The sequence below is a fragment of the Pelobates fuscus genome, chromosome 8, assembly GCF_036172605.1.
Source record: "Pelobates fuscus isolate aPelFus1 chromosome 8, aPelFus1.pri, whole genome shotgun sequence".
Taxonomy (NCBI): domain Eukaryota; kingdom Metazoa; phylum Chordata; class Amphibia; order Anura; family Pelobatidae; genus Pelobates; species Pelobates fuscus.
This window is the reverse complement of record NC_086324.1, coordinates 139,967,706-139,985,325: the sequence shown is the minus strand read 5'-3', so window position 1 is coordinate 139,985,325 and position 17,620 is coordinate 139,967,706. Positions and strand designations below refer to the sequence as shown.

The following is a 17,620-nucleotide window of genomic DNA, read 5'->3' as shown; positions in this document are numbered from 1 at the left end:
AGGTGATACCAGGCTGACACCCCGATTCAGTGAGTGCCCCTTTTCTAGACAGGCTCACAAATGGTGGTCATCATCAGTGACACCCACCCATGTTCTAATCACGTACCTCCTAATCTTGGGAGGTAAGTATCCAATAACAAATCCAATAGTAATCTTTTGATTTCAGCACCACCTATATGACAAGAGACACCGCTTTCTTCCCACAGTTTCATTCCTTACCTCTTGGATCAGATCTCGAACTGCTCTTCTACCATCTCTTCTTAGATGTCTGCCTACTCCTTGAAGATCAGTCCATCCAAACTGAACTTATCCTCTTTCTACCATCAAACAGTCCACTTTCAAGTCAATAGATTAGTCATCACCACAGGCTTGCTTTCTTGGCTTAATGTATTTTATAACTGCTTGTAGAGTCTTGTAGAATCTCCATTGCTGTACTCCAAACTCTGTCTCTTCTCCCGTCAGCATCACCATCCCAATCGTTTTCCTCTATGCACAAAAAAAAACAGTTTGCTTATATCAAAGAAAAGCTCAGGAGCTCATGATGCCTGTATCTGGACTGTTGCCTCTTTCTTTTTTTTGCAATAAAATGTTCAGTGTTTTAGAAAAACAGTCCACTAAATACAACAGACATAGTCAAATGTCAATAGCAAATACAGAACTGATTAAAAGGATATTTCAATATAGAATTGTATAATATTTTGTTATCCTTAAAGGGACTCTCCAGTGCCAAACCATATTAGTTTTCCTGGCACTGCAGGACCCTACAGTGCCCCTCTCTCTCCCACCCCCCATCCCAAGTTGCTGAAGGGGTTAAAACCCCTTCAGTGACTTACCGGAGTCCAGCGCCGATGTCCCTCGGCGCTGGGTCAGGCACCACCTAGTCTCCTCCCCCGCCGACGTCAGCCGGCGAGGGAGACCTAATGCGCATGCACGGCAATGGCTGCGCACGCGCATTAGACCTCCCCATAGGAAATTATTATTCAATGCTTTCCTATGGGGATTTCGGCAACGCTGGAGTTCCTCACATAGCGTGAGGACGTCCAACGTCACTTAAAATACTTTTCGTGTTCTAAGAACACGGAAGTCCCTCTAGTGGCTGTCTGATAGACAGCCACTAGAGTAGGAGTTAACCCTACAAGATAACTATTGCAGTTTATAAAAACTGCAATAATTACACTTGCAGGGTTAAGGCTAGTGGGAGTTGGTACCCAGACCACTTCAATGGGAAGAAGTGGTTTTGGAGCCTGGAGTGTCCCTTTAATAGCCATGTGTGCTACAACAGAAGTGATGACCAGAGATAAGGCTATAGTGAAGTTTGGGGGGAAAAATAAAAGGATAAGGGGCAAAAAGAAACAAAACAAATAGTGGGATGGGCGGCATGTTCAGTGACCCTATATATTTTCTATGTTTTATATAAGTGGTTTCCAAGCCAGTCCTCATGATCCACCATCAATCCTGGATCTATGTATTTCCCTTTTTTTTTATTCCACTAGAGATACTGACAAAACCTGGACTGTTGGTGGGTTATGAGGACTGGTTTGGGAACCACTGTTCTGTATGTTGGCATCAATATAATAGCCCATTGTATATTATGGAGATTACAATTCTGGTGGTGTAATTCTAGCTTTCTTTAAAAGGTGTGGGGTAACATGTCAGACTGGAGAAGTTATCATGTCACCTCTCTAGGACGTATTGCGACCGCTCTCAGTGAACAAGAAATAGACCAGCTGGATTTAAGTTCCATAGATGCAGTCTCTGCACTGGGCAAGCAGGAAGAATGGACATTTGCCCAGGTAAGCATGTTGGGATATAAAGGAACCATTCAATATTAAAACCTTTACCCCAAGACATACTGGAATAATGACAAATTTGAATCTATAATTTCACTGGATTTTTTTTTGACAAGGCAAATTTGCTATTTCTTACATGCTTCAAATATTACAAGCACACCATACATACCCTTGTCCGAATATAAAATGATTACGAATTTATGCTTCTACAGAAAAGGTCCATTCTACAAGGGTTTCTGAACAATTCGAATAAATCCTTGAAGGATTTAAAGAGCTTTGACCTAGCAGGACTGGGAGGCATTTTGTGTGCAGCTAAAGAAGACGAAATAAATCAGATCCAAACATCTGAATTTCGGTACGTATCTTTGGCAGCTGGAACGGTATTATTCCGGGGACAAACTAAAGCTCACCTATTTTCTCAATTCATAAGATGTCTATATTAAGGGAAAACTCTAAGCAGTTATGGTGCATAGATCATGCCCCTGCAGTCTCACTGCTCTTTTCTCTGCTCTTTTGGTGCTCTTTTGGAGTTAAATTGTTATTCATCCCTTGTCATACCTGTATTGTCTGTGACTGACACAGTCAACATGAAAAAAAATGCTTTAATTTTATATCAGATCCTATAGTACAGTGTGTTTACTTTAGAAGTTTTTATCTTCTGCTTTGTTAAATGAACGCTAATTGCACACTAGAGGCTGTTGCAGGCTGTTAACCGAGCAGGAAATAAGAGATTCTAAATTAAACATACTGTGCAACAAGGGAAGCGTTTACACTATTTGTGTGCACCACCCTCTCATCCCCCATAGTAAGGAAGTAAACCATTTTGGAATGATTTTACTTTTTATCCAGGGTCTGTTGTGTGCTGGTCCCACTTCATTCAACTGATGCTCTCGCCAAAGAGCTAGCCCAGCATTGTAGTCCTTAGCTCAAGGGTGCTTTCTACTTCTCCATAGCAAGCAATGAAAACAAAGAGAGTGTCATGCAGTGGGCCCCAGGAAACTAATCAAACCATTCTAAAACCATTTCACTCCTTACCATGGCGAGTGCCATGGCACTTTTGGCACCATAAACACTACAGCTCACTGGTGTTCCTATAAGGGCTATTTGTCCTAAACAACAGGAATATTTCAGATCTGGAAGTCATATTGATATTTTAGTGACATGAATCTAAATATGAAGAAGAAATAAATTATCATCTTAAAGTGTAAAGGTAAAGTGAATAACATTGATTATATTGTTACAATGGTACCTGTCAAGGGGTGGGATATATTGGACAGCAAGTGAACGGTCAGTTCTTGAATTTCATGTTTTGGAAGCAGGAAAAGTGAGCAAGTGAAACGATCTGAGTGACTTTGAGAAGGGCCAAAAAGTGATGGCTAGATCGCTGGGTATTTCTAAAATGGCAAGTCTTTAGTGGTGTTCCCACCATGCAATGGTTAGTACCTATCAAAAGTGGTGCAAAGAAGGACAACTGGTGAACCAGCTTTAAAATCATGGGCCCCCAAGACTCATTGATGCACGTGGGGAGCGATAGCTAGCCTGTCTAGTCTGATCACACAGAATAGAAAGTGTATTTCAATTGGTGAAAAATCTAATGCTGGCCATGATAGAAAGGTGTCAGTACACATAGTTCATTGCAGGTTGCTATGTATGGGGCTGTGTAGCCACAGACCGGTCAGAGTGCACATGATGACCCATGTCCACCACCGAAAGCACCTTCAATGGGGACACGAGCATCAGAACTTGACCATGTAGCAATGAAAGAAGGTTGCCTGGTCTGATGAATCATGTTTATTTTTACATCAGGTGGATGGCCAGGTGTGTGCGTGTCTTTTACCTGGGGTAGGGATGACAGCAGGATGCATTATAGGCAGAAGGCGGAGGCAATGTAATGTTAGTGGCAATGATCTGCTGGGAAACTTTTGGTCCTGGCATTCATATGGATGTTACTTTGACAAGTACCACCAACCTAGAGATTGTTGCAGACCATGTATACCCCTTCGTGACAATGGTATTTCCTGATGGCAGTTGCCTCTTTCAGAAGGATAATGCATCCTGCCACACTGCAAAAATGGTTCAGAAGTGGTTTGTGGAACATGACAAAGAGTTCAAAGTATTGTCTTGGCCTCAAAATTCCAAAGGATCTCAGTTGATTGAGCCTCTGTGGGATGTGCTGGAACAACAAATCTGATCAGTGTAGATTCCACCTCACAACTTGCAGGAGTTAAAGGTTCTGCTGCTAATGTCTTGGTGCCAGATACCCCAGGACATATTCAGAATTCTTGTGGAGTCCATGCCTCAATGCAGCAGAGCGGTTTTGGCAACACAAGGGGGACCTACATGTTTTAGGTTTAAAGTTGTGGCTGATCAGTTTATAAGCAATATCTAGGTTCTAATATTTAACATATTTGATAACTAATTAACTAGGACATAGTTACTAGATAATATGATACATCATCTCAGTAACTTTGCAATGTTTGATTTGAAACATTAATAGTAATTAGTATGAATCACATGTTTTTAGGAGTATATGTTGGCTAAAATGATGATATTAGGGCTACTTAGTAAGAATAATATGTTAAAGTGAAACCATAGCAATATTTATCTAACTCTAAACATGCTTTTAATGTGCTTATTTTTCTGAGTTACTTGGGCCTTTATGAGTTACAAGCATTGCAAAAATATCTAAGTTCAGCTATCATTGCCTTAGTTCCAGGCATGTCCAATTGCTGTCAAGTCTTTGGTGTAAATAAACAGATACATTGTATTCTGCAATGCTAATTAGTGTGACATTCTGTGATCTGTTCTTTATTAGAGCTGTTATCTCAAGGATCGGATCCCTGCCTTGCAGTCCAAACATTCTGCAGGAATTTAAAAAGAAAGCAGAGATGGTTTATGGAAAACCCGAGACGTGGACCTCCTATATTTTACAAGATATTGGCTACATTGCAGGTAACGCAAATAAATGGCGGATTTCCCAAAGTTGGATTGCCATCCCAGATACTCCTAGGTGTACAAGGCAGAGTTCTTCCATGCCTATGAGACATTTGAACCACTAACCCAGATCTGCATATAACCTGTATTTATATGTACCAAGAAAGGGAATATTAGCGTCCCTGAAAAAATATGTACCTAATTTCTGAAAATGTGGAAGTACACAATTAAGACATCATTATATATTGTAGTGTTAAGATCCCCATTTAGTGGAACGAAGGGGCCTATAGTGAACCACGCAAAACAGTTACAGACCAGTACGCTAACTTCTTCAACAGTTTGCACTACACAGTCAGCTAGACTAGTTTATTGAGCTGCCTTATAATGAACTGTTGTACATCACCATAAAAAGAACCCATAATCCACTGTACCAGAGTTCAATGTTAGCTTTTTAACCAATGTTGTTTTCATTGCTTGTATGTTATTGAAAGCGTGTGTGTTGCGGCATAGACAGTTCTTGAGTTGACAATATGTCCCTAGAAGTAGTTTGGACCTTGTTAGTGAATATCGCAACTGAGGCTTTGTGGCGAAACCAACTTCGCCACTGTGAACTGGAGAAGCCTGGTTGCTAGCCTCCTGCCCTGCAACTATGGCCCCTGGACATATTGCACTGTAAAAACTATATTTGGGCATGTAATAGTTTATATTACTGCTACTGGGCCTTTAAGGGCCATCCGTAGACCTATTGGGACTTTTTGGGATACTGTACCTTTAAGACTGTGGAGCATATTATAGTAATACTGCCTTTAATCCTTTAATATCATGTATGTATTTATGTGTTCAGTTAACCTGGGTTATATGTATGCAGCATTCATCTGATTGTTCGGTAGAATCACTCCATTCATTGTACTGAGTGAAACTACCGAACAACCAGACCACCCAGGAATAAGTGTGCCTCCAATTACCGTTTGCAACAATGTTGCAAACGGGTAATTGGCAATCAGTGTAGTGTGGTCTTTGTCCTCTGGGTGGCCGCCATTCGGGAAACGAACACGTGGCGGCGGCCATCTTAAACTCCCGAAGAGCGGTGTTTCGCCGTCGAGTGTCTGGAACTAAAATCGGACACTCGACTAGGCAAACACCGCTGAGACTTCCATACCTCCAGAAGTTCGTATGGGAACTACCGAACGGCCCGCCGTTCGGTAGAAAGAACCCCACGAACTAGGGGCTCCATAACCCAGGCAATTCGTCTGTTTGCATTCCCTTGTCTGTGACCGACCGCAGGGCCAAAATGCATGGAACTGTTTTCGGATACTTTACCCATGCGGTCGGTCAATACTTTAAAGTCCCATAACTCCCGAACCCTTTATCCGAATGGGCTGATTTTAACGTATGTTGTTCCTCCATACTAGGGCTATCTGGAGATACTGGATTTGTGGATGTACCCCAAGTATTTAGGGTACATCCGAAACTTGGGTAAAACTATGTCCACGTTAATTGTGTTAACAGATAAGTTAGAGGGAGGAGATGTGTGGGTTGTACCTTAAACTGGATTGGTGTATTGTAAACCCCTCCCTTGCATGGGAGAATCTCATATAAGCCTGTGTGTGAATAAATTCCCAGATTTTACTAGTAACATGACGTAAAGTCATGATTTTATTAAAGACACGGAGGCGAGTATTATGCATAACTCTTTCTTTATTTCCTCAGCAGCAAAGATAGAGGAATATAAATATTGTCAAAAATGAAAGAAAAAACTGTATAGGCATAACGGGTAGCCGATCACATGGTAGAGGAAGTGGCTATATAAGTCCTGTGTCTCCCACAATCCCCCTCTTTCTTGCGAAAACCGAAGACCAGGTAAGAAGAACGATGTCCTACTTGATCAGCACAGGAAACAGGAACAATGCGACAACATCAAGCTAAAAAAGACAGAGAAATATGGTAATTTCCAGACTCAAAACTGTAGACTTACCAAACAGCATTGTAAGGAGTCACAAACAATAAACTGGATTCTGAAATACAAAAGATAAATAATTAGTAAACATAGTAAGACGTACCAAACCATCCAATCATATAAATAAACACATATAATCAATACATACCCAATTGAACAACAAAAAACCCGTAGAGTCTCAAGCATCTCGTATCCCCATTCCACACCGGGAGGGCGGGAGGGAATAATACTCGCCTCCGTGTCTTTAATAAAATCATGACTTTACGTCATGTTACTAGTAAAATCTGGGAATTTTATTAAAGACACGGAGGCTCATATTATGCAAGTTCAAAGCTGTGCAACTACTCGAGATGCGATGTGTTCAATAGGTCTGAAATAGAAGTCTCTAAAAGTCGATTCTCTGGACCAATCTGCCGCCCGCATAATATCCTCCAGACAACACCCGACTGAGGAGGCTTTAGAAGCCATCGCTCCTCGTACAGAATGGGGCGTAAACACAGAGGTGTCTATACCCGCAGAGGATAACAGTTCACGTATCCAACGTACCAGGGTAGGTGTAGAAACCTGTCGATGAGGCGACTTGAAAGATATGAACAAATCGTGTAGATCGGCGGAGCGAAGGGAACTCGTGACATCCAGGTAAACTCTGAGGCAATCCACCGGACAGAGCGCCGGACAGCCGGAAAACCTGGGATACGAAAAAGACTTGGATGCAGACTTAGTCCTCCTGGATATATCAAAAGTAACACCTTCAGGGGTGAATGCAACGGCGTCCCAATCCATGGCCCTGACGTCAGATACCCTCTTACAAGAGATCAAACAGAGCAACATTACCAACTTGGATGACAGTCGTTTCAAAGCCAGCTCCTGATTAGGGTACCATGAGGAGAGGAACTGCAACATCACGTTAACGTCCCAAAAGGCAGAGAAGCGAGGCCGAGGAGGACGAGCAAGGCGGATACCCTTGAGAAGACGACATACAAAAGGATGTCTGCCGACAGGGGAACCATCCAAACCCCTGTGTCCGGCCGAGATAGCCGAGCGGGAGAGGTTAATCGTGCGGTACGCCTTGCCTGAGTCAAACAGGGACGTGAGGAATTCCAGGATCAAAGGTAGAGGGGCAGATACGGGATCCACTGCCCGTTCCATGCACCAACCAGACCACGATCTCCATGAAGTTCGATAGGCAGTTCGTGTGCATGGGGCCCAGGCGTTATCGAGGAGTAGGAGAGTTGTCTGCGGAATGTCTGGGACAATCCAAGGTCCCCTGAAAGGAACCACGCTATCAGGGGTAGCTGGTGTTGTAATACTAGCCCGTGTGGGTTCCCATCCGGGTCTAGAAGGAGGTTCTGGAAGATTGGAATCAGCCGAGGATAATCGATCGACAACTCCATCAAGCGGGGAAACCATGGTCGAGATCTCCAAAGTGGGGTGATTAGCGCTACACAACAGTCGTGGCGAACCAGTTTCGAGATCGTGCGCGCTATCATGTTGAATGGAGGAAATGCGTATAGCAGACCCCGCGGCCATTCTTGAAGGAAGGCATCGGTCGCCACCGCCGCCGGATCCGGCCTCCAACTGAAGAACTTCGGCAGTTGAGTGTTCAGTCGAGATGCGAACAGATCCATCTGGAATTTTCCCCACAACATGTCCAGGCTCTGGAACACCGAAGTGTGTAGACGCCAATCTCCAGAGTCTCTTAAGTGTCTGGAATTCCAATCCGCTCCCGAATTGTCTAGGCCCGGAATGTGTTCCGCTGTTACCGAAACGTTGTTGAAGAGGCAGAATTGCCAGAAGTCTTTCGCCAGAATTGCCAACATCTTGGACTTCGTACCCCCCAGGTGGTTTATGTAGCGGACCGCTGATACGTTGTCCATCTTGAGGAGAACGCAGCAATTCGCCCGTCCTGGGGTAAGGCTGCGGATCGCGAAAGCCCCAGCCAGGAGTTCTAGGCAGTTGATGTGCAACGACTTCTCCACGTCGGACCATCTGCCTCCTGTGGAAACGTCGCCACAACGAGCACCCCAGCCGTGCAAGCTGGCATCGGATTCGATCACTACGTCCGGGATGGAGCCGAAGATGGCTCTCCCATTCCACGCCTCCATGTGTGCTAACCACCACACCAACTCGTCTCTGGACTCTGCGTCCAAGCGTATCCGAGACTCGTAGGAATGACCTGACCGAAGGTGTGACCCTTTGAGTCGTTGAAGGGCCCGGTAGTGTAGCGGGCCCGGGAAGATCGCCTGAATAGAGGCCGCGAGAAGGCCAATTATTCTCGCCAGCTGTCTGATGGACAAGTCTGCGACACGCAGAGCTCTTCGGATCTCCTTCTGAATGGTCTTCACCTTGGAACTCGGTAGAAACAGGAACTGTTGGACAGAGTCCACTCTGAACCCCAGGAACTCTATGGACTGGGCGGGGTCCAGGACCGATTTGTCCCAGTTGATCAGAAAACCCAACTTCTGTAGCAGGGCGGTAGTCCATTCCAGGTGTAGAAGGAGATCCTCCTTCGATTGGGACAAAATCAGAATGTCGTCCAGGTAAACAATGAGGCGAACCCCTCGGGTACGGAGGAACGCCACCACAGGCTTCATAAGCTTGGTGAAGCACCAGGTAGCCGAAGAGAGACCGAAAGGCAGGCAGGTGAAGCGCCAACGCCGCCCGTGCCACGTGAAATGGAGATAATCTCTGAATTCCAGAGCAATGGGGACGGTGAAGTAAGCGTCCTTCAGGTCTAGTTTGGCCAGCCAGTCCGACTGGCGTAGAAGGTCCCTGAGGCAGTGTATACCTTCCATCTGGAAGTGTTGGTAACGCAGGAAGGCGTTGAGGGGACGAAGATTTATTACAGGGCGAACTCCGCCTCCTTTCTTGGGCACCAGGAACAGATTGCTCGTAAAGCCTTTGGCGGCGAACGGCAGTTCCTCTATAGCGCCCTTGGAGAGCATCTCCCCGACCTCGTCTTGTTCCCGTGGAAGGGACAGTTCTCTGGGGGAATAAGACTGGACAGGCACTGAAACAAAATCTAGTCGATACCCCTTTACACACTGCAGAACCCAAGCATCCGAGGTGAGCATCGTCCACTCTCGGTAAAATAAAGCCAGCCTCCCTGCCACCTGAACGGGAGGGGAAGAAAGGGTACTCACCGTAAGGACGTCTGCTGGTGGTACCACTGCGGGGGTATCTGGAGCCCCAAGCCCGACCTCTGGCTGGGAAGAAGGGAGGGGTCCTTTGGTCCTGAAATCCCCGGGAGGGAAAAAAGGAACCTCTGGTAGCGCGGAATGCGCCTCGGAAACCCCGGCCGGGTGGACGGTTCCTGCTACGCCCGGCCCCTCCGAAAACCTTAGGCGCGAACACACGTTTCATGCTCGCCTGCGCCTTGTCAATCGCCGTGAAGGTCTTGACATACGACCCCATGTCTTTAACGAAGGAGGTACCAAACAGTAAACCCTCTTCTGTTGGGTCAGGTTCCGCCACAGTCATAGTGGCCAGTTTAGGGTCGATTTTTAATAATATCGCCTTACGCCTTTCCATAGACATCGCCGTATTGGCGTTCCCCAGCAAGCATATGGCCCGTTGGACCCAACCTATGGCCACGTCCACGTCCAAAACTGAATCCCCAGCTTTAGCAGCATCCAGAAGCTCATAGAGCTTCGAGAGGGGTCCCAGTGTATCCAGGATCTTGTCCTGGCATCCCTTCAGGGAATTGTCAAGACCCTTTTTGGGCTTCCAGCCCGACTTACCCAGGAACTGGGCAATCTGTGGGTCAATATCTGGGGTTTTACCCGCAGCGCCCGGGAGAGAAGGGCGTGGGCATTCGGCCCGTAGTTTATTGCGGCCTTCTTTGGAAAGGGGTGTGCGGATACGTTTGGCCACATACTGGGCAATATGATCCGGGGGGACCCATTCAGCGGACCGGGGGTGACGCAGGTCGTCTGGGTCGAACAGGGGGTTACCCTGAGGATCAAGGATCGTTTTGTCATCCCCAGAGGGGCCTAAAACTGGACCCCGGGCCTTGGCGGAGGACTCTGATGGGTTAACGCCCGTAAGGGGCAAATCCTCGCCAGATACATCATCATCACCAAAGGAGTCATACTCCATATAGTCGGATTCCTCCTCCACACTCCGGTCGGTATCCGACCCATCATCAAGGGCTCTAGCCCGTTTCCATAATCTAGCCTTTTTAGCCCGGCCAGGGGCTCTTTTGCGCGTGGGGTGCGCGCCATCTGTGACCGCCTCAAGCGTGTCAGTCATGGCAGGTAGAACCTGCATCGAGGAGTGGGAGCCGACGTGTTTGGACTTGGCCTTTGCCTTACGGGCTCCAGGCACAGTCTGAGCAGGGGAGGGGGACCCCACACCCGTAGGGGCGGGGGAGGCCAGAGCAGGCAAAACCAGGGAGTGCATTGATTGTGAAAAAGAAGTAGTAACAGCTCCCATGGTCGAGGCAATAGCCTTCTGAATGGAGGAGGCCATAGTGGCTTCCAGCATGGCCTGAAACTCCTGGGAGGCCATAGCACCCTCAGCACTGTCTGAGTGGAAATCCCCAGGGGGACCTGTAGGCCCATCCTCCCTATCCTGCATGATGTAAAGCTGCAGTGGGCAATTAAAGAAAATAAACCGCTAAATGACACAAAGGTGGATAAAGGAGAGCAAAGGGTTGAGTAACCCACAGAAAGCGAAACACACAGACCGTCTAGCGTTCCCAGGGGACCCGGCAAAGCAAAGGTGACCGCACGGCAGCACAGGGGAAGGATCGAGGTCCGTCCAAGATGGCCGCCGCACGTGAGGGAAGGCGCACGCGACCGGGCACCCGGCGGGGGAAGGGGCTCGTGCACCCGACCCGCCGAGCCCGCCCGCGAGCGGGGAGGAATGCGTGCGCAGCCGCGGCCGACAACAGAACGGTCGCGGCAAAAGCACAGAGCCGGGAGCCGTGCGGGAGCACGAGGAGGAGGGAAAGGCAGGCTATAGGAATCCCCGGGTAGGGAGAAAAGCACTAAGGGGTCCCAGGGGGAACGCTAGTGGTAACAGGTAAAACTGTACAGCCATAAATCAGTATACAACGAAATCTCATACAAGTAAACGATTATCAAATTTGAGTCAGAGAGAAGCAAAAAAACACTTATCTGTCTGAGGAAGCAGCAAAGAAAGAGGGGGATTGTGGGAGACACAGGACTTATATAGCCACTTCCTCTACCATGTGATCGGCTACCCGTTATGCCTATACAGTTTTTTCTTTCATTTTTGACAATATTTATATTCCTCTATCTTTGCTGCTGAGGAAATAAAGAAAGAGTTATGCATAATATGAGCCTCCGTGTCTTTAATAAAATCAGTGTTGTTGCTGTTTAACCCTGAAGCTGGAGTGTGTCTCTTTCTTGGGGGAAAGGGGACTGTATGCCGACTGCCAGGAGTGTAAGCGGATTGTATGCTTTTCCTGTTCGGCTGCTTCCAGGGCTCGTGTGTCTGCTGTTCGAGAGTTGGTGAATTCGTACAGTTTGGGAGTTCGGGAAGTTGGTGCTTCTAGTAGCTGCTGGTCTATCTAAAGGGGATTATCGCCTAAACTGGGTTTTATCCCCTTTTGAGCAAAACGGTCCGCAACAGGCTTGATATTTTTTACTCATTGAGTGCATCAGTACTCGGAAATACATTCTTTAAACTAGGTTTATTATGGTTTTATATTGTTTATTAATTTACTTTTGAGCTGTGGTTGTTCTTCTAAATATTAAATTCAAAATAGCACACGAACATCAGATTGGGGACTGATCTAGTAGGACACAAATGTGGTGCATCCAATGCCTTTGTTATGTTAAAAGTCACTGAGCTTTGCTGTACAGATAATTCTGTGCCCATTGTCTGGCTCAGGGGTGCCCACATACCATGTCACCATGTAGGTTGTGTACTATAATACTTTCCTAAAAACTAGCACAATAAACTCATTTAAGGAGGCTTGGGATGTGCATTGACATAAGGCTATTGTGAAAAACAATTAAGTAGAAAAATAGGTTTTCATTATGGGTGCTCTACATTGCCAATTGCTTCTTATCGTCTTCTTTGTAGACAAATATCCTGATGACGCTAACATTGACTAAAGTATCCTTTTCATATAATTCTCTTTTTTAGCTGGTTTAAACAAAGAAGAATTCAAATTGCTTCAACCAGAGCTAATGCCTTACATTCAACCTGCTGTGATTAAATATATACTTGACGACACGTTTAAGGTAATGGTTTGGAAATCGTGCTTTATTTATGTTTAATGACTGTGGTCCTTCAAGGGAACATTTAAAGCTCACTCCTTCTGAGAGTAACTGAAGCTGTAGAAATAAAGAAGACAGAATGTGTGTTTCTCTACTACAGAAACAAAGCTGCACACTTCAAAGGGATTAGACATGCTTTCCTCAAAGTGGGCCTTAGAGTTTGGTGCCCCTCTAGACCAGTCCTTGCACTGAGCCCTACTGAAATGCTCTTGCATGGGTTATACGCGAGAGCTCTGCTGGACTATTTATAGACAACCTAGTCTTTTGTTTCCTCATACCTCCCAGGTGACCCTGTTTAGGAGGAACAGTCTGTATTGGTCTGGAGTGGGATGTTTATGGTGTAGTGTGAGAGTGTGTACAGGGACAGTTTGTCATAAGTACGTATATGTGGAAGGGGCTGATCATAGAGTAGCGTGTGTGTGTGTGTGTGTGTGTGTATGAGACTAGGTCCTGTTTGTTCTGTGTGTATGTAAATGTGTGGATAGAGACTGTGCATAATGTATGTGAGGTATGTGGAGGTTTGTTTGTATTGTGTGTGTGTGTGTGTGTGTGTGACTAGGTCCTATTTGTTCTGTATGTGTGTGAATGTGTGGATAGAGGGTGTACATAATGTGTGTGTGTGTATGAGACTAGGTCCTGTTTGTTCTGTGTGTATGTAAATGTGTGAATAGAGACTGTGCATAATGTATGTGAGGTATGTGGAGGTTTGTTTGTATTGTGTGTGTGTGTGTGTGTGACTAGGTCCTATTTGTTCTGTATGTGTGTGAATGTGTGGATAGAGGGTGTACATAATGTGTGTGTGTGTATGAGACTAGGTCCTGTTTGTTCTGTGTGTATGTAAATGTGTGAATAGAGACTGTGCATAATGTATGTGGAGGTCTGTTTGTATTGTGTGTGTGTGACTAGGTCCTATTTGTTTTGTATGTGTGTGAATGTGTGGATAGAGGGTGTACATAATGTGTGTGTGTGTGTGTGTGTAGGGGGTTTATTGTATTGTGTGTGTTGGAATTTGTCTGTGAATATGAGCTGGGTGTAAATACAAAAATATATATATTTATTTAAAAAATAAAAAAAAAGTTAATCCCTCCTCCATCCTGATTACCTTTGACAAATGTGCACCCTCAAATGATGCCCATGCCAGTCATTGTGGAATGCCATTAACATTTTTGCATGTTTAGCTGCAGGTGTAGCCCTCCTTTCAATTTCCTGTCAACATTTTCATTGATGGGGGTATTGTATTCAGCTAATCATTTATAAAATTGCTGGCAATCTTCGCTAACCTAATTGATTCCTGAAGGTAATGCCGCCAGAACAAATTGCCAGCCTTGGACCAGAGAATAGTGTCATGGTTACAGATTCACAACGTGCCAAACTTGATACCACACAACTGCAGAGCCTTGATCAGGCACTAGATGGCGTCAGAGCAACCAGCAAAGACAAAGAATCTACCACATCCCCCAGCTCTACCATAGTATTCACCTCCTCCCCTGTCTCAGACAGTAAGTAGAACATGCACCCCAATATCCCAGGATTCCTGCATTTGTCATTAGTTTCCCCCTCTCAAGCAATGCGTTCATAAGAGGAGCTATGTTCAATATATTTAGTAAATAATGTAAAACCTTTGAAAGGTATAATAATCGTTAGACTATTATTATAATTATGGTTACGAGGACAAATTAGCATATTGTGCAGCTCTAGGTAAATTAAAGAGACACGCCAAACACTATAACCACTACAGCCAGTTATAGCACATTGTAGTGGTTATGGTGCAGTGAGTGCCATGATGCCATTCCAGGGTAAGTAGTCAATTTATACAAAAAACAAGTCCTACGCTCAAACTCCCACTACTCTTGGGCGGCAGCAACGACCATAGTACACATCAGCTCCAATACATACAGTAAAAACCAAAGAAAAAAGTAGTCAATTTAGTTAAGAACAGTTTGACAACTTACCTGGGTTCTGCTGGGTACCTTCCGCCGCCACTTTCTTTGCAGCCGGAAACTCCTGCACTGAGTTAACTACTGCCATGATGGCCTGCACTGGGGGAGATTGTCCAGCTGACACTCTCAGCCAAAGAAACAGGCCTACACGACAGAGCTTACCTCAATGGAGTTAAGAGAAGCTCCTTCAACAGTTTGACTCCAGCTGTAGTGGTTATGTTACTTGGACTGTTCCTTAAAGACTGTGAAGCAAAGTCGTTGAATTATTAAACCCAAAGCTGCACTGTACTCCTCACCCCGAAAATTGCTACAGTAAGTAAATCTATACCTCCACCTCCTTATTTTTTTTGTATAAAACTTTAAATTTAATGTAAATTGAAATTTTCGCCCATAATTGGTTAAAATAGAAAGTGGCTGCACCCTATAACCTTAATTTAAAGGAAAACTCAAAGCACCATAACCACTACAGTGCACCTATGGTGCCAGGAGGGCAATGTGTAGTAGTCAACCCATTTTAGAACATTTTGACTTCTCACCAGGGATCTGTCAAACGGCAATCCCAGCCTTCGCTACTTCCAACAGAGAGACCGAGAAGCTCCTGCTTAGTAACTTTTATTAGCTCAACTTAGCTAAGCTCTGGCTTATTGGCTGACAGCATCAGCTAATGCCAATTAGCGCTAAGCAATGCACCACTGGGCTTATCCAAGCCAAAGAGCTTCTGGCTCCCTGTCTGAAGTAGTGGAAGTGGAGACCTGACAGACCGCAGTTGAGAAGTCTAACTGTACTTAATGGTTTGACTACTGGCGGAGGGGGAGGGGGGGCACTTTATGCACCATAACCACTACAGTACGCTGTAGGAGTTATGATTTTTGGAGTGTCCCTTTAATTCCTCCACTACTTCATTATTTTTTATTTAACAGATAGTTTAACGTTTATTTTAAAGCTGGTAGTAAGCAGATTAACAGCCACGGTGTGTATAGATAACTGTTCAAAAAGAGAGAAAAACGTAAAATAATCTAAATTTTCACAGATATAAATATATTTTTTTTATTTGTGCAGTCTTTATAAAAACAGGCGGTAAACATTTTAGAGATTATACAGTATCCACAATATTTCAGATTTTTAAATATTAATGCAGAAACAGAAATATTGTTTTTGTCAGTAACAGTAGATGTGACAGCATAGATATATATGATATGACTAAAAACACAGATTATTTGGATAATTAAAGAGCCTAATTTTCAGAAATCAGCCTCCCAAAAATGCCATCATGATATTATAATAATGTCTTTATGGACCTTGTTTGTGTTTGTTAGAACTATTAGCACTTATTGTCTTGGTTTATATATAATAATTTTTCCAAGTATAACTGCACGGATTGATGTATATTCTGTAAAATGCTAAATTTTGAAGAAAAAAAAATATATAAAAAAAAAAGTAATTCTTTATGTGGGCATAATGCCTACAGCAAATACAGTTATTTGGATACATCAAGTATTTTCCTTTTAGGGCATTGACTGCTTGTATGGCAGACTACGTAACATCCCTGAAATGTGCCCACAGCTTTCTTCAACCATCATTACCATCTGCTAGAATGCAGCCAATATATTTTCACCCACATTGGATTTGGTACAGTAAGGGGGTAAAGCAGAGTGCCAGTAATTTGAAACGACTAACCAGAGTTTTAGAAGAGAAATTTGTTTCTACGTCAGGAGAGAACCATTGCTGGAGCGAAGTAAAGAGTTGTGCTAGTTATAAGTCTTTACTGATGGGGTGCTATATTCTTTTATTTAATTATTATTATTTTTTTTAAACTTTATCAAAATTATTTTATTAATTTATTTCATTTTAATATATGTATGTGGAAATATTCTAATTCTCATCTTTTGTTCAACAGGTGATATGCTGTCATGTGGCAACCGGATCGTTTATCTGTTTTTTTGTCATTTCATTTTTAATGAACTTTGGTGCATCTTAGCATAAATAAAAAAAATAATTTTTAAATCTAATGCAGTGCTCACTCTCCAGCTGTTTGTACAAATGAATGGAAAAATATAATTATGCGGGTATCAGAATTATCCGTTTGGAATACCTGGGTTAAGAAGTGAATTCTCAAGTTACAAAATATGCAAGATCATGAAAGCTTTCACGGTGCACATACTAGGATCATGAGAGCTTTCACGGTGAACATACTAAGATCATAAAAACTTTTCCGTTTGTTGTCTACTATACAGCACTGTATATGACATGATATTCAAAACATGTATATGACATGATATTCTGGAAATTAGCAATACTGGAAATGTAGGTAAAAGCATTTTTAGTACCATGTCTTAAAAATTTACACCCGCCTTTAGACATTTGTGAGTGACAATTGAGCCCTGGTGACTAGAAATTCACCCTTGGTTGGTGTGCTGTGGACCCACCAGGCTAGCAGAGTTTGGGAACCTGCCTAGAACTAAATGTAAATGTTATTTAAAGAAAGTTAGGAACCCATTGCAATCGGAAATGGATTTGGTATGTTTACTAATGGAGAAATCCACATATATGTCCTGTGTGAAATGTTTAAACAACTGATTATTCATAATTTGAAGGAAGTCCAGTTAATACCTTCTAAAAACCAAAGAATAATATGCAGATAAACATCAGAGAAGGATTAAAGCGGCACTGTCATGCCACGCTTACTTTTACTAAATAGATTCCTTTTCTTCCCCTCTCTCTGAATCAGGTCTTCTTTTTTTTTCATTT

At 44.0% G+C, this 17,620-nt stretch overlaps 1 protein-coding gene across 1 annotated transcript in view; it reads left to right on the top strand.

Moving 5' to 3' along the window:
* The window catches only part of OTOA (otoancorin), a 116,531-nt gene extending 99,676 nt beyond the window's left edge, over positions 1 to 16,855 (top strand). Inside the window, exons 24-29 of the mRNA XM_063429484.1 lie at positions 1,638 to 1,793; positions 2,003 to 2,145; positions 4,606 to 4,742; positions 12,799 to 12,896; positions 14,230 to 14,431; positions 16,770 to 16,855. Of these exons, the coding sequence (XP_063285554.1) occupies positions 1,638 to 1,793; positions 2,003 to 2,145; positions 4,606 to 4,742; positions 12,799 to 12,896; positions 14,230 to 14,431; positions 16,770 to 16,855 (822 nt within the window). The remainder of the gene's footprint in view (positions 1 to 1,637; positions 1,794 to 2,002; positions 2,146 to 4,605; positions 4,743 to 12,798; positions 12,897 to 14,229; positions 14,432 to 16,769) is intronic.
* The last annotated feature ends 765 nt before the right edge of the window (positions 16,856 to 17,620 follow it).